The following is a 27,040-nucleotide window of genomic DNA, read 5'->3' on the forward strand; positions in this document are numbered from 1 at the left end:
TAGCTCATGCAGTAAGGGTAGCAGAGGCATGGCTGCAGGATTACAAATTCTAATTTCTCGGCTAATAACTAACCATTTTGGTTCTGCTGAAGGCATATTCTAAAAATAACTTGTTCCTTTTGTTTTCCTTAAAGAGTAACAGGATCAACTTTAAATTTCATTGGTCTGTTGATACTTTTTTTTTTTCTCCTGGAGTGCTCATGCCAAACGTAGTTTCTTGGTTGTTGGTTTCTTCGCCTGCCGCTTTTCCCCGTGGATTTTACCAAGCTTAAATTCTTCTGAAACTTTGCTTACGTTTGTAGACGTTTCTAAAGAGTAGTTTCATCTCTTTACCACTGTTAACTTTTCTGTGAATTTAGGCCTATGTGTTACTTTCAATTTGGCATTTAAAAGTAGTGGGACTAAACTGTGCTGCAGGGGCTATACAGGAGGGACTTGCATTACTTCAAGAAAACTCTGTGTCTACATTTAGAGAATAGTTCTGTCGCTTTAGCCTTACGTTTTAACAGTATTCATAAGCGGTAGAGGAGAGACTGAGCATGAATGGTCTCTCTTTGCGGTTTATATCAAGTGCAAATCTTGGAATAAAATGCGGTTCTAAGGGCATTTTAGGTCTTTTTTTTTTTTATTCAGTTGAAATACTTTTTAAGTTGCTTTTTTTTTTTTGGTAAAATAGCATTTTGTTAGTAGTTACACAAGTCTATGGTCATCTTCCCATGTATACCCCCTTTATCAGCATAATTGCAGTAATCTTCCTTGCTAATTTATTTGGTCAGTGCAGATAAACAACTTGATGGATAATGCAAAAACTTATGAATGGAAGTGTTGTTTGTCAAGCATTTAGGAGTTTACGTTTAAATTAAGAAAGAACTAGTAAGTATGTTCAATACCTGTGGGATTTCTTTTGTCCTTCTAGAGACACGTTCTGTGACCAGCAGCCCAGTTTCTGTTCCATCAGTCCCCCAAACATCAAAAGCTTCTAAGCCCTTTGGTTATGGATATCCAACACTGCAGCCTGGCTACCAAAATGCAGCGCCACCTACTCCTGTGCAGCCCAGTAATCCGGGACACCATCCTGGGTTTCAGCACTATCCACAGGTTTGTATTTTTAATTTAAAAGTTACTTCATGAATGATATATTTATTTTTTTACGTATTTTCATATTTTATTTTTATAATTTCTGAGACAATAAACATTAAGTATAATATTGATGTCCCAGCTCTGGATCTTAACTTCTTATTAGAAGGCTTTTGAGTTAAAATGTTAAGTTTATCTCCAAATAGTTAGGTTTAACAAGTTTGCTTCACCAGTTATTAGCAGCATCCACAGTTTTAAGGTTTGGTGTTTCAAAGAGCTGTACTTTATTGATAGGAAACCATGAAGAAGCATAATGAAGTACTTGACCAGCTGATACATTTGATCAGAGCGCTACTTATGGGCTATGATCTCAAGCATTAAATCACCTTGCGAGCAAGGCATGGCATAGCGTCCAGATGAAAGAGCTCTGTAGAGCCTGTGCTGGGTGTGTGGTGGAGCAGGCTGCATGTATCTGCTCTATTTTCCTGGTAAAGAGAGCACCAAACACCCAAGAAGTTGTGTACAATCACCTGGCTCCCGTTGCGCATGTGGGTCACCCAAGAGCAGTGAAATCTGAAGAAGAGGCAGATGCTGAGGCAAAATACAAATGCTGAAGCAGTGCAGAGAAGTGTTATGTGTGAAGGGGTGTAGAAAATGAAACGTACTGACTTACAAATCCCACTCTCTGAAATAAGGCCCAGCTGGCAAACGTATCGAAGCTGCTATTGTAGGTGATGAAAATTCCTTACTGGTCTGAGTGTAGTAACATAAGTTAGCATATAATATCCAGGAATGCTTTCACTGTTATGTAGGTAATGTAAAATATGACCTGGAGGAAATGTTTAATTATTTTTTTTTTTTTTTTTTAAGTTGAAAGACTTAGCTTCATCTTCACTTTAATGTGAGATGGAGTTAGGCTCTTTTCAGGAGTACACAGTAGAAGAACAAAACCCAACAATTACAAGTTGCAGCAAGTGAAATTCCAGTTGGACATCTAAGGAGAAAATTCTTCAGAATGAGAGTGGGGAAGCACTAGAACAGATTGTGCTGTGAAACCTTCAATCCTTAGATATTTTCAAAACAGCTGGACAAGGCTATGAGCAACCTGATTTAACTTTGCAGTTAGCCTTGCTTGAGCAGGGGGTTGGACTATCAGACCTCAAAGGTGCCTTCCAACCTAACCTTTTCTCCTCTTCTATGGTGTTTTGTTTTAATTTAAAAATAAATACATAAAAGCAGTTTCTCTAACTTGGACAAGTTACCTTATAACATCTTTGAAGAGGGAAAAAAATTGTCAGCCTTTCTAGTAACTTGCTTTCTTATGCCTGGAAAGCTTGAAGGATTATGTGTGACTTCCAGTTTTGATTTGTATCATGAATTTGAATTTTGTCCAGTGATACATATTTGGAAGGTATGTCACATTTGTCTTAGCATTTTTAAATTTCTACCATACAACTCTTCTCTTGTTTGTTTGGGTTGTTACTAACTACTGCTGTATCTTTTTTTTAATACATGTCTGGAGGAATTGGGATTATAAGAAGATTTAAGGTCGTTATTTAAACATGATTGTGTGTTTACCCATTTGCAATGCTCTTACTTTTTTCAGCAATATCCAGGTGTGAACCAGCTGTCCTCTTCCTTAGGAGGGTTAAGTCTACAGCATTCTCAGCAGCCAGAAAGCTTGAGACCAGTAAACCTTACACAAGATAGAAATATTTTGCCTGTATCTTCAGTTCCAGCACCTGTGCCTAACTTGAATTCTGATCTTAGGAAATTAAACTGCAGTCCAGAGTAAGTGTACTGTGTCTAGAACAGCATCTTACATTTTTCAGTGACTAATAATTATTTAAAGTGTCAAAAAATGTCTAAACTGACTCCTGACTTTAACTCTTTGTGAAGAGCTAATATAACCCCTTTCACCTGAAAATAAGTTTATCGTCTGCATCCTTACACAAATGTTGAAACTGTCCTGCCATCAGAATACATTATATGCAGTGTGAGTGTAGCTCACTTACATTAAGAAATCTGCTTAATCTTTGCCTTGTTTTATCCATCTAAAAAAAAAATCTATTAATAAACACCTTGATGTTATGCAGTACATTTCATAGAATATTTTTGTAATATTGCATAGGATTTTTTTTCCAGAAAATTATGATGATCATGCCTAAACACACTGAATAAACTGTGAGTATATTTTACTGTGGTAATCCTGCAATCATGATGTATCCTTTCACCTCTAGTTAACATTAAGTAGTATTATCTTCTACCCAAGTCAAGTGCAGCTAGGTACAATGGAAATTGCTCTCCCACAAAGATCTTAATTCTAATTCCAAAAGAAATTTTATTCATTGCCCTAAATTAACTCAGCTTACTGCCCTAGTGAAATGCATGGTCCCACCAGAAAACATAAATCAGAAAATTGGGGGTCTCGAAATCGTTCTTGGGTGTGGAACACTTTGGACAGCACTATTCGTGCATTGGGGTTTTTTTAGTGCCCTTTATTTAGCTTTAAGTCCGTGCTCCACTTTACATACACAAAAGAAAAGATTTTGACTCTCTCAGTATTTGAGATCCTTTGCTACTGTTTTCTTATATAAATATTACTTTCTGAGAACTAGTAAATACTGTATTCCTCCTTTAGTTCCTTCACCCAAAAAATCTTTATAATGAATAAAAAATACATCATTTTACATTGAGCGTTGTACCTAAAGCAGTTTTATCCCTTTTTTGCAAGTTCGTTTTGGTATACTTGCGTTGCTGAACTACTAAATTGGGGAGCGGGGGAGTATTGTATTTTTGTTTCTTTAGGAGGCTTTTTAAATCTCTTTGCATTAATTTTGTTTATTAAATCAGCTTTGTAAAACCTAGGATTTCTTAAATTTCAAAATTCTTTAAAATCAGGTGTTAGCACAATGTTCTTAACATGTTTTAAAATTTCATTTTCAACATAATGTTTTTATTTCCTTTCAGCTCATTTCGATGTACATTGACAAATATTCCACAGACACAGGCTTTGTTAAACAAAGCTAAGCTTCCTTTGGGTTTGTTGCTACATCCCTTCAGAGACCTAACAGTAAAGTAGCTTACTTCTCTTTTTAATATATGTATTTAATATATGCATTTGTCCTATTTTCATTCAAACAATAAAATATACTGAACTATAAGTCCTAAATTTAACAGAAGTAGCAAAAAATTGTTTGGGACTTAAGGAGGAGGAGGGGAAAAAAGCCTTGAAATTGCTACTTCATTGAAATTCATAAGGGAAAAGCTTTGGACAAGTCCTTCAAAATTTTTTCCTTATTGTTGGAAATCTTTGCCTGTGGCTCTCTGAAGCCCTGAAATACTACTGTGTGGTGGGCTCAGAACTGTCAGATACCTCTTGAAAAGGTGTTTACAGTACCCTCTTGAAAAGATGTGCTCGTGTTGAATGTATTACTGGCATGATAAATGCTGTCAATAGAAGGTAGGCACAATGTAAGATTGAAGCTGTGTTCGTAACTGTTAAGCAACTCCTCTCCATCTAATTTATTTGTATTTATGTAAAAAGGTGAATAAGTGTCTGGTATGACTTTTCATATAATGTGTGTTCTTTGTTTAAAATCTGCTGTCTATCATACTTAGTCACCCAAAGTTGTCCTGTCTTTTATAAGGACATAGTTATTATTTATAATAACTATGTATATATACATATAACTATGTATGACAGTTATTATTTATAATAATATAAATAATTACTTATATAATGATTTTTATTATATATAATTTATATTATATATAAATAATAACTAGTCTCCCAGACTAGTTATTATTTATAACTATGTAATTTAAAGTAAATTCATTAAAAATCTTATTACATCTTTGATTTGTGAGATTGGATTAAGACAATAAATATTTTTTCTTCTGATTTTAAAGGGGAGGATATTTTTAATAGGCATCATTTTATCATTTTATCACTCTATATGAAAATGAGCTAAAAATATAAAAGGAAAGATGATAGAATATCTAGTCTTATGAAGCTTTTGTACACTGTACTGCGTAGTAATGTTTTCCATAAAATGTATTACGTACCTTTGTTACAGCTTTCCATTATTTCTTTTTAGCAACTACCAGTAATAACATCAAGCACAATAGTGAGGTGCAGATCCTGCAGGACATATATCAACCCTTTTGTTTCTTTCGTTGATCAAAGGAGGTGGAAATGCAATCTGTGCTATAGAGTTAATGATGGTAAGTTTTTTTTGTAGCAGATGCTTGCATTTATAGAATCTCTTTCAAGTATTTGCATCGTATCAGTCCACAGGATACTTTAGATTAAAATGTAGATTAAAATGGCAGTGTTCTTAAGATGTTTTTTAAAATCTCTGGATCATAAGTCAGATGCACTGTGCGTTTTGTGAAGCAAAAGGTTGTTTGCAATTTTCTGGGAGACTAAGAAAATGTAATCATATTATCCTGATTACTTATATAATGAAATCAACTTACTCCATTGACTGCTGTTGCAATATGCAAAGGGAAACATGACAGCTAATACTGCCTGCGATCCAGGCCAGAGGTTATGAGAAACAATACAGATTGAAGCTTGTTGTTGTGAAATGCTCTATTTGCACTGCTGTTTTAAAGTTGGGGAAATATTGCTGTTTAAAATAAACCTTCTTTTGTTTCCAGTTATTTCACTTTGATGTTGCTTGGGATACTTGAAATGTTCCTTCGTTTTACATATCCTTAATGTGAATTTTTTTCTGTTGTTAGTGATAATTGAAATATGTCTGCATTAGTTTGCTTGTAGCTGCCATAATGGTTTTTATTTGCTGACAAATATATAAACTTTTTTTGTGGAAAAAATTTTTTTTGTAGTTCCTGAAGAATTTATGTATAATCCTCTGACGCGATCTTATGGAGAGCCTCACAAACGGCCAGAGGTCCAAAATTCTACAGTAGAATTCATTGCTTCCTCGGACTATATGGTAAAAAAAAGTTTTCATGGGAACTTGAGCAACAATTGCATGTTAATACAAATGCGTTTGAAATTAACGTTGCATATTGCTCCAATGGTGTGTATTAATTCTCCTGTGAAGGTCCTCTTAACACCAAAGAATAGTTAAAATTCATATTTATTTTGAATTTTGGCAAATGTAGATATTCAGAGGCTTGTCAATTAAAGGCAATTGCAATGTGTGTAATCGTCCAGTGCAGTTTAATGTGGCATAGTCTGGTTTGAGTCTGATGCAATGTGGCTTCTGGCTTTCTCCCTCATTTTGAAGAGGTTTTGAAAGACCAATAATGGAATAACGAGAGAATTAAGTTGGGTTCAAATTTTCAGTTAGTAATTGTGACAGAAACGATTCTAACTAGGAGTCAGCCTACAATTGCTGTGATAGTAGTCTTGTCTCCAAGAAAGATAAACAAGGCCTGGGAAAAGGCCCAGTTCATAATGACATTATTAACAACAGGAAAAATAAATTGTTCTCTTGTCTTTGAATTGAAATGCTGTGGCCGAGACATTTGGCAATGAGTAAATACAGCTTGTTACATGGTTGGGAAAAGGATGTAGGTAGAATATTTTAACCCCCTTTAATGGATTGCATTGTCCACATCCTGAAAGAACAGTGGTGTTTTGAAGAGTGAATTCCATATCTGGCATCAGTGTGTCATGTTTGAGTTGACTGTTGGAAGGAGAGACTAAAATATCCAATTTCTGTTCTGAAGCATAACATTGTATGCTTATTACAAATGGGAATTATTAACCACTGGGAATTGTGGTTAAGTCTATCTGCATGATTCTTAGTTAGTAAATCAGTTTTATTGCATAATGTATACCTTGCATTTTTCTAAGTATTCCCTTTTCCCACTTCCCTTTCTAATGACTAATCATTTTTAACACTTCCTTAAATATGATTTTTGAACATTTTTTTATTTTTATTTTTACTTTGTAGCTTCGTCCTCCTCAGCCTGCGGTATATTTATTTGTTTTAGATGTGTCTCATAATGCAGTGGAGGCTGGATATTTGACAATAGTCTGCCAGTCATTGCTGGAAAACCTAGACAAGTAAGAATATAAATGACCTTTTCAAATTAGCTGATGTGTTGTTATGAACAATACTAACCTACAGTTTTGCAGAAAACTTGCATATAGTGTTTAAACATTCTGTCCCTAGAGGACAGAAGTTCTGTTACCTGAGATTCTGAAATGCAACTTACATGTCTAAAAAAATAAAACAACCAAAAAAACCAAGCCACCAACTAAGCAAAAAAACCAACATCCCCAAAAAAACAGCTGTTGAAGCAATTTACATGATGAGAGCTATCTTCCCTGCCTGTGATTAAAGGTGGATCTGCAAATAATTTACTTATCTGGAAAGAATATTTAGCTGTAACTTTTAACAACACGTTGATTGTACAAACATCTATAAAGTGTGCTCTTCCCCCCTGCTAAGACCAACAAAAATAACTAAATTACAGAGATTAAATTGGCTGGTTCTTGCACTGAAATGGCTGAGGTGCTGCATACTGGAATGTTGTAACCGCTAGTGTGAGACTGCCTAGGTGAATTGTGTTGTCAGTTTGGTTTTTTAGATCTAGCTGTGCCGCTTTCTATCTGTTCTCATTTTTTGCACTGGCACAGCATGTGTGGGATTGCTGGCGGTGCTTTTTGAGGGAGGGTTGATAAGCTTCGCTATGTTCAAGTCTTGAAAACTAATTTGCATCCTGTGGAGGCCTCACTCTGAAAATTGTTTTCTACAAGTTTTTCTTAGGAAACTTGATTTTAATTTCTGATAAAGACACCAACAGGTACAATAAAATTCTTCACTTACATTTATTGCGTTAGTCTGTCTTTGTTCAGAAACATGCTAAATTATTTTAGGAAAATTCATAAAATCCCATGCAAAGTCTCTAGGAAAATCAGTACATCCAGTTAATTTATATATCCAGATGGTAAAAACAGTATTTGCCTCTGTTGCTTTTGTTCACCGTCATGGTTTTCAGCACTTGCTGATGTTTTATATTTTGAGAAATCCCATTTAGTTTCTCTTTTTGTGTTTTTAATGCCATACATTGGAGTATGGTCTGCATGAGAAATAAGTATGTTGTATTGTAGAGACATTGGATTTTGGTTTAGAGCTGCAAGTACTCTGTAACTACATTAGTAAATGGGGTTTTTTTAATTATGAAAGAGCAGAATGCACTATTTTCTATTGAAGATCTGAGAAGGCTACTTTCTTTCATGTGTCAGTGTAAGGTTTAAATGAACCTACTAAGTTCTCTCTTGGAACAAAACATCAATATATTAGTGAGTGGTTATCCGTAACACTTAGTCTTGTAAACTGTATCATTATCCCAGCTTTTCAGAAAATACTGAAGAAATATTACTTGTATTAATGTTTCAGGTCTCCTTTCTGTTGTTCTCCCTTCACCCCTGTATACATGAGCTGAGTTTCTGCTAACATGAGCTGAGTTTCTGCTAACATCAGCAGGAGCTGTGTATATGTATGTGTCCTGAGAGAGAAATTTAGGGCTTAATAGTTTATTTTTTAATGCTTCAGGCTGCCTGGAGACTCGAGAACAAGAATAGGATTCATAACGTTTGACAGCACTGTTCAGTTTTACAACTTGCAAGAAGGTTTATCTCAGCCTCAGATGCTGATTGTCTCTGATATTGATGGTAAGTAAAAAGAAAATGGAAACTAAATTTTTGAGAAGCTACTTTTTTTCCCAGAAGAAAGATTAGACTCTCTCAAATATTCTGGTATTAGGTCAATTTTATTGAATGTATAGGGAATATATTTTTTAAAAATAATCTTACACTAACTACAGAATAGGTGGTGTTTAAAAAGTGAAACTCAAATTTTAATTTTGCTTTGAATAAAACAAGGTTTGTATAGACTGTATTACTCTCTCTGATGTATATATCAGAAAAGTAGACTGTATTTCCTGGTACGTATAGCAGTGGGCAGTGAAATGTTTTGTTCTATTTTAACGTTATTTTTTCTTTAAAATGTTTTTTTTCTGTTCTCCCTACAGATATTTTTCTACCTACACCAGATAGTTTGCTTGTAAATCTCCATGAAAGCAAAGAGGTATGATTGCTCAAAATATATCATTGAGTTTAAAGAGTTAAATATTCAAAATAGAGGTTCCTTTTAAACTTTGAATTCAAGCCTATCTTCATAATATGTAATTGCAATGCTACTTTTTAATTATAGAAGTATTAAGTGTTGTTTGTTTGCATCATAGTCTTTACAATTATGACTTTGTTTTCCTTAGTGTGTTGAAACTAAGCTGAACTATTTGGTACTGATTTTTCTACTTCAGTTATGGCAATACAGCTTTTTAGAAATATTAGAAAATCTCAAGCTTGCAAAATCTCATAAACACCTTTCAATCTGTTCTGCAGCTTATAAAAGATCTATTGAATGCGTTACCAAATATGTTCACCAATACAAGAGAAACACACAGTGCATTGGGCCCTGCTCTTCAGGCTGCGTTTAAACTGATGTCTCCAACGGGTGGTCGGATATCTGTGTTTCAAACTCAGTTACCATCTTTGGGAGCAGGGCTTTTGCATTCAAGAGAAGATCCCAATCAAAGGTCAAGCACAAAGGTACAAAAACTTCCTTTAATACTCATCTCATGAGACTAGGGACTGGCCACGTCTTTCTGACTTGCATAGTTCTGCAGATCAACTCTTGTTTTTTGTTTATAGCAATTTGCTAAATTTTAATTATTCAATGTCTATGTGCATTTAAGGTCACTCGTTTATACATATATGTGTGGTATTACTTGTTTCAAAGTGCATGAGCTGTCTTTCAGGCCTTTGGTCCATAGCTTTTCTTGGCAAGCAAAAGAAGCTGCAAATATCTCTAACTCAGTTAGTATCAACCTGGGTTTTGAACCAAAGTGTGGATATATTAAATTGTAGACCTAAAACATGATTTCTTGTTATTTTTAGGGCCTTGTAGTTTACAGCATCTAGTGTTACATAGTTACATGAATGTTTATTTGTATGAGAACATAAACTTCCTTGAAAGTAGGATCATAACTGCTTGTAAATACGAACTAAAAGAATATGGAGCATAAGGAAAACAATTTCTACAGGGGGAAATACCTATAAATTATTGCTTAAAGGAAACTTCCTTATGATACTTTGCTACTGAATAGTATGTCTTTTGTTCCATGGAGTCTTAAGAGAGCACGATCGTTGTCTTAACTCTTTCCTGTATAATTTATTCACCAAAGGTGGTCCAGCATCTTGGTCCAGCAACGGATTTTTATAAGAAGTTGGCACTGGACTGCTCAGGCCAGCAGACTGCTGTGGATTTATTTCTCTTAAGTTCACAATATTCTGATCTAGCTTCTCTTGGTAAGGAGTACCTCATGTATGCATTCACTCTTTCCACACTGTTGTCTGTCTTCGGAAGCACAGGCTACTTCAGGAATTCTTAAATCATGTAAATCTTTTTGCACTTTTGTAAATGCAGCTAATGCTGCAAAGGAATTGACTCTGAGGTTGATAGCAGCAAAGAACAGGAGTATTGGATTGCTGGTATCAGACAACCTATTCTGGGATTCACAGTTGTAAACAAGAAGGTACTCTCCTGCTCAAGAACAGGAAACAGCCAGATGGCAAGGAATTAATAAAGTTAATCACAGGGGTAGAACAGAGTTCTCATCTTTCAGTATTAAACCAAGATTTGTCTCTGCGCACACTTAATTTTGCCTCTACTCCATTAAATATTTCTGCATGCACTCCTGTCTTAGCTGCCAAAGGTAGCATGCTTATTGAAGTAAGTGTATTAGATAATTGTGTATTGGGGGTGACTTATCACTGTCTTCAGTGGCCTGAGTCTGGGCCGGTTCTTGTTGTCTTACAGATGTGGGACATACCAAGAAACAGATGAACATAGATGTGACTTGCAGAAGGTTGGACACAGTTTTTGTGTCCTGATTTCATGTTACTGTTTTATGTCTTAACTATATCTTTTCCTCCTTCACAGCTTGCATGTCCAAGTATTCTGCTGGATGCATCTATTACTATCCATCTTTCCATCGCAGTCATAATCCTGCTCAGGCTGAAAAGTTGCAAAAAGACCTTAAAAGATACCTTACAAGAAAGATTGGATTTGAAGCAGTTATGCGCATAAGATGTACAAAAGGTATGTTTTAAATACTGATTCATGTGGAAAAGTTGGTGTAAGCATGTTAACTATCATTTTGAATGTGCTTGGTCTTTAGCAACGTGAGATTTCAGGTTATTTCTCTTTCACTGAAGAGTAAGATAGTTACCTTCTTTATATAAGTTATGTTAGCTTTTGCCATTTGGTGTTTTGTTTTGTTTTTTACTTAAGATGGCACCATCTCACTTCAACTAAGTTGACATGTGTAGTGTAAGGGCATTGTTCAGTTTGGAGTGTTCAGAATTGAACATGAACTCTACAGGATCATGCTGAAATATCTAATGATTCACATAATTGATTCTGCATGATAGAATAAGTATTTTTACTGGTTTTTTTAAACATAGCTTGAGGGCTGTGGGTTTTAGTTATTGATACTAGTTTTTCATGCTGTTTGAACCTCACTCTGAATTATTTAATCTGCTTCTAGGTCTTTCAATACACACTTTTCATGGGAACTTTTTTGTACGATCTACTGATTTATTGTCCCTTGCCAATGTCAATCCTGATGCTGGATTTGCAGTACAAATGTCCATTGAGGAAAGTCTGACTGACACATCTTTGGTTTGTTTTCAAACAGCTCTTTTGTATACTTCCAGCAAAGGTAAATAAATTCAAATGAATTGGCCACTGAGCTTTTTGGTTCTTTTTCTAACATAATGTTTGTATAGTTAGTTCCACAGCCTTTTGTTGTTCTCTATACCCTAAGAGAATCTTGTCAAAGCTAGTGAGCTTACTTGGCAGTTAATCAAATAATGTAAATCTTTATAAACTCTGTTTTGATGGGAAAATGTAGTTTATCTCTGTCTTGCATAAAGTTGGTTCAGCAAGATTCCTTTACTTAAAAGGCATACCATTGTTATAAGCAATAACATGTTTGGCACGCACTTTGTCGAAAATCACAGACCCGTGATGGATTGGAGCAAGTTGCTGGTACATTGGGTGGGCATAAAGAATAGCAGCTACTTTCTGTTGTGGAAGGTGCCACAAAATTTTGGGATGGAAATCAACGTACTTCATTTGTAGGATCAAGAGACTTATCATGGATGTTATAAGCTAGTTTGTGTTACGAACTTGTGCTGATTCATAAGTTGAGTGCTTTAGAGCATTGCAGAATTTGAACGGGTTAAGAGACAGGAGCGGGAGATAGTGCTACAGCAATTTCCTGACTGGTGTGTTTTTACAAAATTAGTGCATCTTAGATGAGAGGAGATGTGCTGTAATGACTGAATTTGTATACCTCTACCAGGAGATACTGCATAATGATTTCTACTTTTTTTTAATTAGGTGAACGTCGAATTCGAGTGCACACACTTTGCTTGCCTGTAGTAAGTTCACTGGCTGATGTATATGCAGGAGCAGATGTACAAGCAGTTGTGTGCCTCTTGGCAAACATGGGTGAGTACAGACCAGGAAGATTCAAATATCTTTTTGTATGTTCTTAGTTTTGGCAGCTGTTTAAATGAAGTAGTGAACGAAGCCTGGGTATTGTAGAAAAAGGCTGGAGTGGAGCACACTGAAGCCTGAGAATACAAAAGATGACAAAATCAAAGTTATACCAAAACTATTAACTGAAATATTCCTTAGTCGGAATAGTTAGTTGACTTTAATCTTTTAAAAGGAGCCTTTTTACATTGTTCTCTAGAGTTTATTAAAGGACAAAGAATCCTAACACACTTGGATCAAAACTGTCATTTTTGTATCATCATCATCACAGTTATCATCTCAAACTTTAGCGTTCTAGGATTACTTAAGGAACAGAGTGATTCAGTTTAGTGAGTTGCTGGAGGCTGAAAGGGAACTTCTGACAACGGTGTATCTGAGAGGTGCATTAGTTTTCTATGTTTCTATCTGTTGTTGCTAGTTTGAGGATTCTTACTTATCCCCTGCTTGTGGGTCATAAGTAGCCGTTTCATAGACTGATCTCTGCCATTGAACGTGTATGGCTCTGTGCAGCATTTTAGTATATCCTATGTTATATATTAATAGTCAAATAAATTAGAAGAAATAAATAGTACTTCTGTATCTCGTCTTAAATGTGCATTCAGTCCAGCAGGTGGCTTCCTCCAACCAAAGGATTTGCAGCCCTTTCTCAGCAGAGAAAGATGAAGCTTTATTTACACTAATCATAATTATGCCACTGAAATAATGGACGAAGTTTCTTGGGGGGGGGGGGAAGATCAAAAATAACTGCTGCAAATCTTATCTTGGAGGTAGGACAGCAGAGAGTTTCAGCAATAGCTAAGTTATTTGTATAAGATTTAAAACGGGATTTATATTTAGCCTCGAGTATATACCACAGCTTTAAACAATTTTTTAAATTCTCCAAGAGTGTAGGAACTAGAGAGCGGAGATCAGCCACACTGTATTTCTTAAGCATCATGAAAGTTGAGTTTCTGTATGGGCGATCGTCTTATTTACTCCTAAAAAAAGTTAGGACCACAGGTGTAGTTTTTTAAAAATCCTAAAATATCACCCAGAAGCACAACTAATATTTTCAAAATTCAAGGGAATGAATGAGGCCAACTCTAGTAACTTCTTGTATCCTTCTAACCCAACAGCTGTGGATCGCTCAGTTTCATCTAGTCTTTCAGATGCAAGAGATGCCTTAGTTAATGCCGTGGTAGACTCCTTGGCAGCATACATGTCAACTGCCTCAAATCTGCAGCAGTCCATGCTGATAGCACCAAATTCCCTCAAGCTGTTTCCACTGTATATTTTGGCCCTTCTCAAACAGGTACGTATAATATAGTGGATTAATGTTTGCTGTTTAATTCATTGTTCCATCATCATTCCTAGAGCTGAGGAATTCTTCAGCTCTAGGTCAAGCAATATCTGCACTTTTCTAAAATTATGAAAATTGGATTATCCTCTTTGAGCTTACAGGACTTTCACATAAAAGATGACCATGTTAGCTTATTTTAAATGATTAGTGCCTGAACAGTTTATTGGTTAATTTGATTTTGAACTTTTTATAATAATAAATTGTCTTACTTTGTTTTACAATTAAAACAAAAATATATATATATTCTAACAATTAGCATTTCTCTGATTTTGGCAGCTAATTAGTGCTGCCCATAAAGATTGTTGGAAGCCACTTATTAGTACTTCTTCAATTTTATTTTATGAAGAAAAAACAAGTCAAATATTTTTCAGTGCATGTACTTTCTACTTTAAAGTACCAAGAAGGAAAATGAGTTTCCATGGGGATATCATGAAATCTATTGCAGAAACTAAAGTGTTACAGTTTAAAGTTCACATAGAAGTAGTTACTACTTTTTTTTTTAATATCTTTGTATTACCAAACATCATACTTAAAAAGAGAACTTACCGCAGGGTTTTATCATCAATAAATTTCATACCTTAGAGATTTTCATGTCTGACAGTTCTTTGTTTTCTTATCATGAATAAGCCTTTATGTAAGTTTGGTAAGAAATCCAATCTTAATAACTTATTTTCTTTGGCTTAGTGATTACTTCAGTCTCTACTGATTAGGACTTCTTTGGTAGTTGCATAAGTAAGGCAGTTAATGGTGGGGAAAAAACCAGACCATTTATTATCAAGAGGATCTGTGTAAAAGACAAGTAAGAGTGGCTGAGAAAATAAGTTGTTTAGGGTTTGGGGGTTTTTTTTATTATCCTTGTTAACAATAATAAAAAAGCCTGGGATATAGAGAAACCAAAATGCTTGTGGCAGCCAAGGAGAAGAGGACTTGATGGACTTAGCTTTATTGAAGAAGTGAATATGAACTTTGATTATAGGAATATTCCCTGTTGAATCAGAATATGGTGCTTACTCCATTGTGGTGCTTCTAACAGCGATCGTTTACCGATTGCTTCTAAAGGAGATCTGGAAAATCCAGTAGGAGAGTTCTAAAATAAATTTTATCCTATGAGAGCCTAGTTTCTGCTCTAAAACATGAAAGTATCTTTCCCTTCCAAAGCTTTTCCGTAACATTTAATTCTTACTAGTATAAAATCAGAGTTAATCTTATCCACAGAAGTATCTTTTTTGAACTCTGCTAGGCTCATATCTTCCTATGATATCTTGCATTGGTGAGTTTCACAGGGCAGTAACATTTGTCAAGAATAAAAATGAGAAATGCTGGCCCAATCACATACAAATTTTACACTAAGTGGGGGGGGGAATTTTTTTTGTTCTCCTTCATCTCATCAATAGGAGGGAGAATGGATTAAGTTTTAAAAAGTATTGTATTCAAGTTGTATTTGATTGCGATTCTAATGTATCTCAATAAGATACATTTCTTTACAAAAGCTTTGCCATCTTTGCTTGACACTTTCAAAAAATCCGAAATGCACTGTTTAGATGTGACATAAAATACAGGATTTATTTGAGTAACAATGCTGTTCTCTTGCAGAAAGCGTTTAGAACAGGCATGAGTACACGCTTGGATGATCGCGTATATGCAATGTGCCAGATGAAGAGCCAGCCTCTTGTTCATTTGATGAAAATGATACATCCCAACTTGTACAGAATAGACAAGTTGACTGATGAGGTAATGTATGAAGCCTGTTTCATAACATTTTCTAGTTTTAATGGTCTGTTAAACCTGATGTTATGCTGCAATAATTTAAAGTTGTTACCGTATTGTAAACTAAGCATTTTCCATAAGTTATTAAAAAAATCAAGAAAAACATTTATTTTCAAGTTTTGAGTTGCAAGTACAGTAGTGTGTTATGAGCAGAACTGTGGTTTTACTTCACCTTGTTTCAGTGACCACAGTAATTCTGTGTTTTTCTATTATACAAAGAAAGCAGAGAAGATTGTATGCATTGGAAATATCTCCAGTGTGGTTTTGTGTTTTAGAACTGTCTGGGGGAAATGGATGAAGTAGATTTGGTGGAGGATTCTAGGTTTTGTGTACTGAAACCAGATAAAGTTGCCTGCAATAACAAACTTCCAGTGGTTTCTCAGACTGATGAGGATGAAACAGAATTGTACTTCTAGATGGTCATGATCAGGCTGAGGAAGTACTTCATGTACGAAACCAGGTTTTGTTAGTTCACCTTTTTACAGAGGTAGCCTAGGAAATGGATGCATTTTTTAATAGTAAGATGGGATTTTATTTAAGGTCAAACTTAGTTGTAATTGCAAAAATAAGTTGGTTTTTTAAGTAAGTTTTCATAAGCTTGTTAGTCACTGGCTTTGGAAAAGTATATGTAGGAGTTTGTCTTTAAGTGTCATACAAGATTATATGGTAACCTGAGTAGTTTCTCTGGCAGTTGGTATAGTTCAGCACAACCTGTGAGCTATTTATAGTCTCAGTTTCTTTAAGGTATTTCAAAAACTCACATACGCGAGTCTAAACTCAGTGTTCTTCAGTGGAATTGATTAGTTAGTCTTTTTATACTTCCCTCCCCAGTATTTGAGAAGCCAACTTCTTCAACTAACTTTAAGTTATTTGTGGAACTTATGCTGAAACACTATATTCAGTATGTGAGTGCTGTAAAGAACCAGCAGTGTCTTTGGGAGATCTGGTTTTATTAGCAAAGGATTTCGGATCAGTTATTTCTGGTAGAATAATACAGAAAATAGGGCTTATTTGACCTACTGAAATTAATTGACAAACCACATTTTAAATCATGTAGCAGAGTGCTAATCTGCTATTTAGTACTACTTCAGTTTAAAGTATTTGTGACAGAGGCTGTTCTTAATTCTTGTTTCCTTAGAAAATTCTATGATACGTATTACAGAATTTTTTTAAAATGTTTTTGCTGGTTTTCTTTTCTCTTAACACTTGATTCTTGAGAGCATTTAGTAAAGCCTGAAACTTTCCCAAGTGGAATTCAGTAGCTTAATATTCGTCATTATGTATAAATCCCAAAAAGCTTCTAATCTATTGCATTATAATATGGAATTTTTTAAATAGTGATTTTTTTAATAATTTTTATGATGTGGAGGTGTGCTTAGTCTCTAGACTATTTTTTCCCTATGTTATTTGCAGAATGCTTCACAGACTCTTAATAGATATTCAGCCTATTTTTGTACTGGAGGGGGAAGTAGCTTTACTCTGAAAATACTGGGGGTTTGGGGTGGTTTTTATTGCTTTTGTTTGTTTTTATTGCTGGGGAGGAAGGGGGGGTATTTTTTTAATAATGTCACTGCTAACAGACGGATTGTTTAATCAGATCAGTCATAGTGCTCTGTGGACAAACCCATGTATCGCTTCAGGCAGGATTTAAATCAAGGAACTTTGTTACTTAAATGCAGTAAAACAGTGAACCCTTATAGGGAGTAGAATTCGACGTTCTTCTCCTCTTGCAACATTTATAGTGAAGTTGAATGCAATGAAAAAATCTGTGGAGGTTGTTTGTAGAAAATTTAAGTGTAAATACTAGAATCCTTTTGAAAGTTTGGCATCTATAGCATGAGAAGTGTTACATACACAACTTAAATGAACTTGCATTATTCTTTTTTAGGTAATAAAGTAGCCTTTAGGCTAAGCAACATTCTAGAATTGTCTGAACGTAGTCATTTTAGGCTTAACATGGCATTTTGTTAACATGAGAATCCTCAAAATTTTGCTAGAGATTAACAGTGTTTTTTCCTGTTTTATTTTACCTGGTTAAGATAAAAAATAGGATTTATTTATATTTTAGTGTTATTGAGTATTGTTTTTTGTTACAGAGTACAATACACGTAAATGACAGAGTTGTTCCTCAGCCACCTCTTCAGAAGTTGTCTGCAGAGAAGTTGACAAGAGAAGGAGCTTTTCTTATGGATTGTGGTTCAGTAAGTTACCAGTTTCACACATTCCATTTTTTTTCTTTAAAGAAAAAAAGGCAATTTATACTGAATTGTTAAAAGTGGTCAACTGTCAACAATAACAGTGTAGTGAATCAGCATTCCAGGTAACCTGGCAGTAATCTGTGTTCCAGTGAAAGGCTTTCATATTTTGATCAGAGGAGTATCTTTGATGTTGCATATTAAGGCTTCAGAGGTTAATTTTTTTTTCATGCTGGACTGATCAGAATATACCAAGAGTTCACAGCAAGGTGGTGGTTTTTTTCTGGAAATAATGGATTCCCATTTTCCAAAATTTCTCTTAATGATTATTAAATTGTATGTACTACAGTCTTTCTAACAAAGCACTTCTCATTGATGCAGGAACCTTCTCAGTTATGCACAAATACGAGTGGTTTTATGATTTGTGGCTTGTGTGACATAAGAGTTGCAAGAGTGAGGGAATTGTGGGGAGTGAACAAAATCTGTAGATACAGTTTAAGGTATTCATAGAAATTATACTAAAACACACTTAATTGGATAAAGTATTATGCCACTTGAATAATGTGATAAAACATTATGCTATTCTAATGGCAGTCTAAAAAGTGCTTTAAACCTTTAAACTTTTAGCTTAACCTTAAGTTAAAGTTAACTTAAGCTTTTAAACTCAGGGGCTGAGTGTGAATGTCGAACTAGCTTGTGCCTCCAGATGTCCGAAATAATAACTATAATGTATTTTCATAATTGATGCTTTACTATGACTTGTTTAGATTGGGAAGTCAGTGTGCAGTAACTGACACAGTGGTGTGACTTTATAAAATTTTAGGGTTTTCATTTTAGGGAGGTAACATGGGAAGTTAGTGTATTAACTGTTCCAATATAGATGTGTCCTGCATCCTCATTCTTTCAGTATTTGCATTCTACCTGTATATTTTTTTTTTACATTTAATGATCTTATTCCCAATGCTACCAATGTATTAATAAGTAAATGTACAAATAATGAATATAAAGATGTATATATGAATTGCAACTGGAGCTCTCAAGTGATTCATTTGAATGAAAGTTATTATTCTGATATTGTTCCAATTACGTCACCACTTGTCTCTTTCTCTAAAATGCATGTAAGACCTTTACTAAAACCGATTCTGACTTCTTGCAGATTTTTTACATTTGGATTGGAAAAAACTGTGATAACAACTTCATAAAAGATGTCCTTGGATACCCAAACTATGCGTCAGTACCGCAGAAAATGGTAGGCGTTTTAATGAGCTGTGCTGTATAGTGCTTACATTTGGAATCTATATTTAATCTATTTTTTCTGCATTTTCAGTCTTTAATTATGTAACTATGAATTAGGGGTTTTTTACTGGGTACCTTCTAACCTCTTGCCAACTTCATAGGAGACAGACAGAAGTTGTCAAATGCTTTCAAGGAAAGAATGTAAACATGTAAATTTTGGCATTCATGGAATGCCAAAAAATTGTTCTGTGACATTACTGCTTTTATTTTTATGGAAATACATGGGGGCTCACAAGACTAGGATGGCATTTCATAGAATGAATATGAAAATTATCTATTCAGACGTGTTATTTGTTAAGATTAGAGTTATTTTATTGATATCATGGTTTTCAGAAGAGTTGTGTTCTCCAAACCTGGTGTGTAAGACACCAAGTCTATGGTATGATGTGATAGGCCTCTAAGTAAAGGGTAAGAGTTAAGTTTTGCTCGTCTTCCAAGCCCTTGGATGTGTGTTTTGGTTGGTGGAGGGGTTTTATGTTATAACCTGTACCTATAGTCTTGTGCATGGAACAGAGCAGCAATTAAAGAGAAGACCCCTCTTCTGTGGGTAGTGATTCCAAAATGTCAAAAAGTGGCGGGTAAGGATGGACCCTTTTGAGACACTCTAGAAAGTTCAGAATTGGATGGTTATATTCAGATAGTACCAAAAACGTGTTAGTCATTGTAGAAACACATAGGAAGATATTTCCTGCTTATAAAGCTTGCATAGTATGAAGGGGAAAAGTAAGTGACAAGTGGTAATTATAAGAACAGGTTAAGAGCGGTGAGCTTTAAGACTACTATAAAATTGGACTGCTTGTTCAGAGTTTTGTATTTTGCTTGTATTACCAATTTAAAACTGTTCCCTCTGATCTGCTGGTGGTAAGTATTAGTTGACAGAGTTTTTGGGAAGAACTCGGATAAAGGAAGGATGGTAACTTTTTTTTCAGTGGTTGTATAGCATTTATTATAATGAAAATGAGAGAAAAAACTAACCAAAAAAGTTATCTTTGCTTTTAAATTGTCTTCCATTTATTTATTACAAAGGTAGCAATGGAACTACGTTTAAATCTGTAATTAATTCTTTTATGTCATATTAATTGTCTTAAAAGGTTATATCGGCCTAAGAGTTGGTATATTTAGCTCAGTGAACGGCTCAAGTTTTTTTAATTCTATTTTTTTCAGCTCATTCCCCAACCAAATAGTCCAGTATAATCTTTGCATTTAAATTTGCTTACAATTCAGATTTCACTTCTTCAAGTTTTGTTCATCTTTTCAGTGATGCAAAATGCAACATGTAGGAACTTGATTGACAGGGGAAGATAAAGGCAAGAAAACCGCAACAGCAGCATTTTGAAAAGATGACTTTTAAATGAGCTTGCTTTCTAAAATCTTTTGCACTTCAAAGGCAGTTTAAGTTCAAGATCTACTACTTCCTACAGAACAGATATTACTGAATTTTTGTATTTATGCTAAAGAAAAAATGTGTGTATGTAATCCATGGTTGGTAATTTCTTAATAGAAATTGTGGCTTGCGTCATGTTCTGATTATCAGGATCTATTTTTTTACAATAGTTTTGATAATAAAAGATGATGACTTCTTCCAATTACCTTCCACCAGACACAGCTTCCTGAGGTAGATGCACTTTCTTCAGAAAGGACACGATCTTTTATATCTTGGCTTAGAGACAGTAGACCTTTAAGTCCAGTTCTTCAAGTAATAAAGTAAGTATTTCTGTTAGATACCGAGTAATTATTGGCAACTTGTTTTTACAATTTCTAATTGACACTGATGAAAGGTGGGAATATCTGACCTGGAAGAAACTGAATAACATCCTCTTTCCAGTTGATATAGTGCTGTTATCTAAAACCCCTTAGCAGCAAAGGTCACCTTTAAATCTAGTGCAAATTCAGTTACTAATAGTTTTATTGGTAGGAATTAGTTGCATATTTTTATATTGTTAAGAATATACTAAAGCAGTGGATATCCTTATGATCAATGGGGTTAACCAGGTTAATTTGTGGTACAGCTTTTATAATTTCAATACATGCATATAAAAAAATTCAAGTAAGGTTAATAATCTGTAGATGGTTTAATAATTGTATGTATTTGTTACTGAGCTCCATAGGAGCGCAGTTGACTTATGACATACGAGGCAAGTTCTGAAACCTTTTCAAGCCATGACCCGCTTACAGAAGTTTAAATTCTATAAAATGTTTATACTTGAGTTTACATTTGTCTTCTCTAGAGTACTCGGTTTACTGAGCCTGATGGGAGATCATGTTTTAAAGAGAGTATGATGACTTTCTTACTCAGATAAATAATGTTTAAATATAGGACTGAAGCTCTTCAACTGTTGGTGTTGTGGCTGCTGCTTGAATTGCGAGTACTGCTGAGAGACCATAGTAAATAGCAGAGCTTTACTGCACGCTGTACCATGCCAGTACAGAGGACTGTGCCCCAGCAAATATTTGCTGTGTCCCAGCAAATTTTTATTGGGGCAGTAATTTTGGATACTAGGTCTTTGACGTGTTTATTCTTTATTCTGTTCCAAATTTATTCTTCTTTATTCTGTTGCCAAATAACAAAAACTGGGGAGGGGGATTGAGATTACATGTAACCAGAGATGTAAACTTCCCAGTTTTTTAATCTTTATCAGGATTTAATTTAACCCTTTCAGAATTCATTGCCACCAGCATATTTGTTAACTTCTAAAACAAAATCTTTTTTATATTTCCTTTCTTGTGTTTCTACAAGATATTTTAAATGCTATTTCACCCACTTTTCTACCGTTTTATACTTCTTAAAAAGATGCTGTTGTTTGATAGCATATTACAAACTTTAGGGTTTTTTTCTAAACTTTGGATTATTTGCAATTGTGGTATCTTTGGACTGAATTTAGACTCGAAAGGACAGTAAGCAATTCATTAGAACTTACACCTCCGCTTGAATTTACAGTGGATTTTTTGCTCGATGTTTGGACTAAGATACCTTCCTCTCTTCTTTCAGAGATGAGAACCCTGCCAAAACAGATTTTTTTCAGCATTTAATTGAGGATCGGACAGAAGCAGCTTTCTCATATTATGAATTCTTACTTAATATTCAACAGCAGATTTGTAAGTGAACAAGGAATAAATAGAAGAAGAATCCTGACTTCAGACAGAAGCGTGGACTGAGAGAAGCATATGGGAAGTTACAAAAGTGGATACTTGTTCTTCACAACATACAGTGACCAGCACTGTTTTGGAAGCTTTACAGCTAAAGAAGTATATACATTTCCAAAAGAATTTTGCAGATTTACTTCAGTCCAAAAGTGCTAGGAGTGATGAAGCTGTTTCACTAGTAAACTTTAAATTGGTTTATACACGTTTCCAGTTGTGCAGCGGTATGGTGCTCTGTTTATTGCAAGCTGGTGAATTTATGTAGCTATGTGGGATGATATTTCTTAATGAACTGTACAATTCGGTAAAGCCTTTTTTCTTACATTTATTATAGTAGCCCTTCCAGATCCAAATTCTTAAGAGATGTCAAAGGGCAGTGCTGTATGTTGGTTGTTTATATGAATTTCTTTTTAAAAGAAATGATTCATATTTACTAAAGACTTGCGAATTCCCTGTGAAAGTTGTAGAGTTTCAGTAAAGTACATCAATTGTAGAAACAAAATATATAATGTACATAAGTATTACATTTGTAAAGAAAATGTAAAAAATGTAACTAAAAAAAAAAGACTTAGTGTGCAGAATTGTTGAGTGCTCAATGATGAATTGTTTTGTCCCAGGCTAGACAATGAAGTTGACTATTAAAACATGCTAAAAAAAAAAAAGTATCCATGTAGAAAGAACACAGCTGCTTCTTCTGTTAATTTTAGGTGAATTTATTTATGATTGGCTTACTAATTAAAAATATTTTGCTTTATCATGTGTTTTTATATTTATGCAAGTATAATCTTTTTGCAACTAAACTCTTGCTGAACTGAATATTGAAGAGAACACGTTTACCACTTTATTTCACAGACCTCTGGAAGGGAGGGGAAAACACTGCATAGTCTGAAATGAGCTATTGATATAAAGTTCCTAAACTCCTTCTTATGTATTATCCTAAAGAAGGCATATCTGTTAACCTTGTTTTACATTTTGTAAACTACTGTAGTCTTGGTCCAGGATTCTGTAACTTGTGTTGTCTGCCATTTAGAGTAAGCATGGGTAATCACTCACGCACACTTGATTGGACTTCTGCTGTGATCTAAAGAAAAAAAAAAGAGGGGGGTGTAAAAATTAATTACCTTATAGCAATGGAAGTAAAGGCTTTGAAATGTCAAAATTCAAAATGTAATCACACTGTTGCATCTTTCTGAAACCTTGTTCTTACTAATGTTTCGGTAACTCAGTGGTTTGGGCTTTTTGATAGATTTATCCCAGATTTTTAGATTTGGTTGTTAAGTTGAGATGGTTTTGGTTTGGTTTTTTAGAGGCACGTTAGAAATAATTCATAAAGCACAATCACTCATACTTTCCTGAACTTTGTTTATTTGTTTGGTTTAATGAAATGTGACTACAATGAAGTAATTAAGTACAAAAAAGTAAATGATTTAGTATGATTACATTTTATTTTAAAGTAGCCTTGAAAATGCTAACATTGCATTTTAACTGCCATGTCCCCTGAATGAAATAGTCAAGGAAGAAAAGTACTAACTATGGATTGCAAATGCTTTAAAAGCTGCTCTAATTAATTTCTGTGAGTGGTGTTATTCTGCATGTTAGCACAAACTCGTTGTTTGGAGAAGATACCTTATAAGTTAAATTTGTGTGTTGTCCTTAACTAAATGTGTTTAAGTTACCCAAAGATTACTTAAGAGAAACTTTCCATTTAGTAAATTAATTTATCATGTAATAAATGTCTGAGGCGATGCTGAATGTTGTCCCTAAATCAGACCTCCAGGATTTCAGTACTTGTTTGTAGATTAATTTGCATTGGGTGAAAGCTAAGTGCTGCTGAAGTGGGGCATCTTAAAAATCATTTGTAATTGCAAAGATGAGGAGAGCATGTTACAATTTTAAATGCCCCATGATAGATGCTTCTGACTTGTGAGCTTGGTATTGAATATCTAGGAACATACTATGCCATGATTATTTGCAACGTATTCTGTGAAATCATTACTTAAAGCTTTATTCTTCTATGGGTTTTGTATATAAAATTATGAAAAATACATCTTGAGAGCTATTTGTTCAGTAAAATCATTACACGGCACAGAGAATCTAGTTATTTTTTACTAATTACAGAGCACTAACTAATTAATTTAGTTTAAATTTTACAAAGACAGTCTCATAGAGCTATCTTGAATTTGAAACATCTCAGGATTTAGTGTTTTGAACATTAGAGGCATGGCAAAAGTATCTAAAAGACAGTTTTACTTACGATGGTTCGGATCAACCACTGTACCAGAAGATACACGCCAAAAGATTAATCCCTACCAAGGGATGCACTGTGAAGCTCAACAAGCTTTTTGCCTACTGAGTAACGTTTTAGAGGAGAGAGAAGGGGCATGCTTTCATATCTGTTTAAATAAAGTCCTGAACTGTCCAAAGAAGATCTCTAGCCATTTTAGGGATTGAACTCTTCCCAAAACACCTTCAACACTGCATAATATAAATCATGCCTATTTAATGAGAAATTTAAGATTTGCGGGGGACAATGTTTCCCAGCCCCAGCTAAGCAAGTCTTTAGGGGATCAGTTCAAGTTCTCAGCATTTTAAATACTGACAGTGGGCCTCCCTTTCCATGTCTTAGTTCGAAAAGCAACATCTGGTACCTCTTCTACTGACCAAGTAGTATGGGAGTTCCTGTTGGAGAAATTGCAATCCAGGAAGCTCTTACAATGGTAGGACATGTGATGCAGCTCCCAGAGAATTATTACTAAGCTTGATTCTGTATTATGTTCTTAAGCTTATTAGAAATGAGCCTATTCATTAATCTTGATGTAGAGCTTCATGGCAATGGAGAAAAGATGACCAGGTGTGGGTGATTCTGTTTGGCTTTGGTTTTCTGTACATTTTGTCAGATGCTGAAAAGATGGTGTTGTCATTACTGTTGTTTTTAAAAAAACAGAAGTGGTTGTTAGTAATCCTGAGAGTCAGGAGCTCTTCAGTAATTTTAAATGCGCAGTCTTAACATTTTTTTCAGGCCAAATATGTTTTAAGAATGTTATGCAAAATTTTCAAGGTATGGGACAGAAGTGGGTTTATGAGGGAATAATTGCAACCTTGATCGCTGATTTCTGTAGTTAGAAGTATTAACTCATGCATAAGAGCCCTAAAAGATCTCATTTTGATTTCAATTTTAGAGTATATTTTGTCTCAGTGCTGTATTCTGATTGCGGGCAGGATGTAACCCTGCCAAAGCTTAGCAGCCAGTTTCAGTAATAGCGAGTTTGGAGGACTGAGGCTCTAACTGGCGATGAATTTATGGAGTACTCCAAATATGTGTCAGTTACTATGTCAAAAATTACTTTAGTGACTTTTGTTTAAAAGCAGTTCTTCAGATTTTAATACATGCTGAATCTTTTCTGTAATTCTTTCTCGTAGTTTACTCTGTTTAAAAAAGGGGTGGAGGGCTGCCTACATACACTATTGCTTCTCAGTTTTTCATAAATGAGGTAGAATATAATTCTTTCAGAATCACAAAAGTTAAGTTCTAATTAGAAGAATGTCATAGTAATGCCTGTTGGACCCAGATAATTCTGAGATTTAGCATAACAGGGTTTTTTGGTACAGTTGCGTGGGAATTTTAAAGGTGGGGTGGGCAGACTGTAATGATTTATTGATGTATCTTTCTTTATCTGTCAATTTCTAGAATTAAAAAAGCACATTTCTAGCAGCCTTGCATGCCTGTACTTAAACTGATGTTATGTTACATTCAGATGCAGGAATCTGCAAAGTGTGGTTACAACTATTGCTGGGATTTGAAGTCTCTTGAGAACATTTTGGTTTTCCTTGCAGGCTACCAATGATGCCTTTTCATGAAAAATCCAAAGGCATCCTACTTGTTTGAGCACAGCAAGGGAATTCTCACATGATTGGTGCCATGTGAAAGAGATTATTACAAGAGCAATGAAAATTCAAATAACCACATTATAGGTGCTTCTTCAATTTACGCTCCAATCGTGAATTCTTACTGATTTCCACTTGCAGGGCCTTTGATGTCTTTTCCTTTACAATTTTGATAACTAGAAAATATCGAATACTTCACAGAATTTCTTCTTATTTTCCTCTGACAGTCCTTAGCAAAAGTGATGGAGCTGCCTAACTCGGAATACCAATCATGCACAAGATTTTAGCAGTTGCACACTTCTACAGAAGATAAATAGAGCAGATGGCAGAACTCCTGGAAGTATTTCAGAACCTGTTTTTTAAAAAAAAAAAAGTATTTGGAAAAGGAGAATGAGTTTTTAATCTTGTTTTTCTTGTACCTGCTCACCTGTATGATTTTCTGTTTTATATTTTCTTAAAGCTACATATGTGGGTTTTATTTGGTTTTTTTTCCAGATGAAAAAAGAAAACACCACCCTAGAGCCATCAGCAAATACAGATCTCCGATTACACCCTTAATCATGTTACCATTGTAAGAAAAGTGACCTTTTTAAAAAGGTCAAGAGTGTTGGAAGGAAGTACTGTTTGGCTAGCAAGTAGTATAATATTTCTTTTCTTGTGTTTATCAACTTGAGTAGAAAGTATCTGCTTGTGAGACACTGAGGCTTTGTGGGATTCTTGAGTGA

The 27,040-nt window shown here is 34.7% G+C and overlaps 1 protein-coding gene across 1 annotated transcript in view; it reads left to right on the forward strand.

Moving 5' to 3' along the window:
- SEC24B (SEC24 homolog B, COPII component) overlaps nt 1-23,184 on the forward strand; it is a 49,382-nt gene extending 26,198 nt beyond the window's left edge. Inside the window, exons 6-24 of the mRNA XM_076336884.1 lie at nt 917-1,098; nt 2,684-2,868; nt 4,048-4,150; nt 5,178-5,304; nt 5,932-6,041; nt 7,011-7,123; nt 8,619-8,737; nt 9,097-9,152; nt 9,470-9,676; nt 10,312-10,435; nt 11,070-11,228; nt 11,677-11,850; nt 12,534-12,644; nt 13,808-13,983; nt 15,625-15,762; nt 17,895-17,999; nt 19,150-19,242; nt 20,890-20,993; nt 22,279-23,184. Of these exons, the coding sequence (XP_076192999.1) occupies nt 917-1,098; nt 2,684-2,868; nt 4,048-4,150; nt 5,178-5,304; nt 5,932-6,041; nt 7,011-7,123; nt 8,619-8,737; nt 9,097-9,152; nt 9,470-9,676; nt 10,312-10,435; nt 11,070-11,228; nt 11,677-11,850; nt 12,534-12,644; nt 13,808-13,983; nt 15,625-15,762; nt 17,895-17,999; nt 19,150-19,242; nt 20,890-20,993; nt 22,279-22,393 (2,501 nt within the window). The 3' untranslated portion in view covers nt 22,394-23,184. The remainder of the gene's footprint in view (nt 1-916; nt 1,099-2,683; nt 2,869-4,047; nt 4,151-5,177; nt 5,305-5,931; nt 6,042-7,010; nt 7,124-8,618; nt 8,738-9,096; nt 9,153-9,469; nt 9,677-10,311; nt 10,436-11,069; nt 11,229-11,676; nt 11,851-12,533; nt 12,645-13,807; nt 13,984-15,624; nt 15,763-17,894; nt 18,000-19,149; nt 19,243-20,889; nt 20,994-22,278) is intronic.
- Nucleotides 23,185-27,040: the final 3,856 nt, after the last annotated feature.

This window comes from Aptenodytes patagonicus, chromosome 4, assembly GCF_965638725.1.
Source record: "Aptenodytes patagonicus chromosome 4, bAptPat1.pri.cur, whole genome shotgun sequence".
NCBI classification, from domain to species: domain Eukaryota; kingdom Metazoa; phylum Chordata; class Aves; order Sphenisciformes; family Spheniscidae; genus Aptenodytes; species Aptenodytes patagonicus.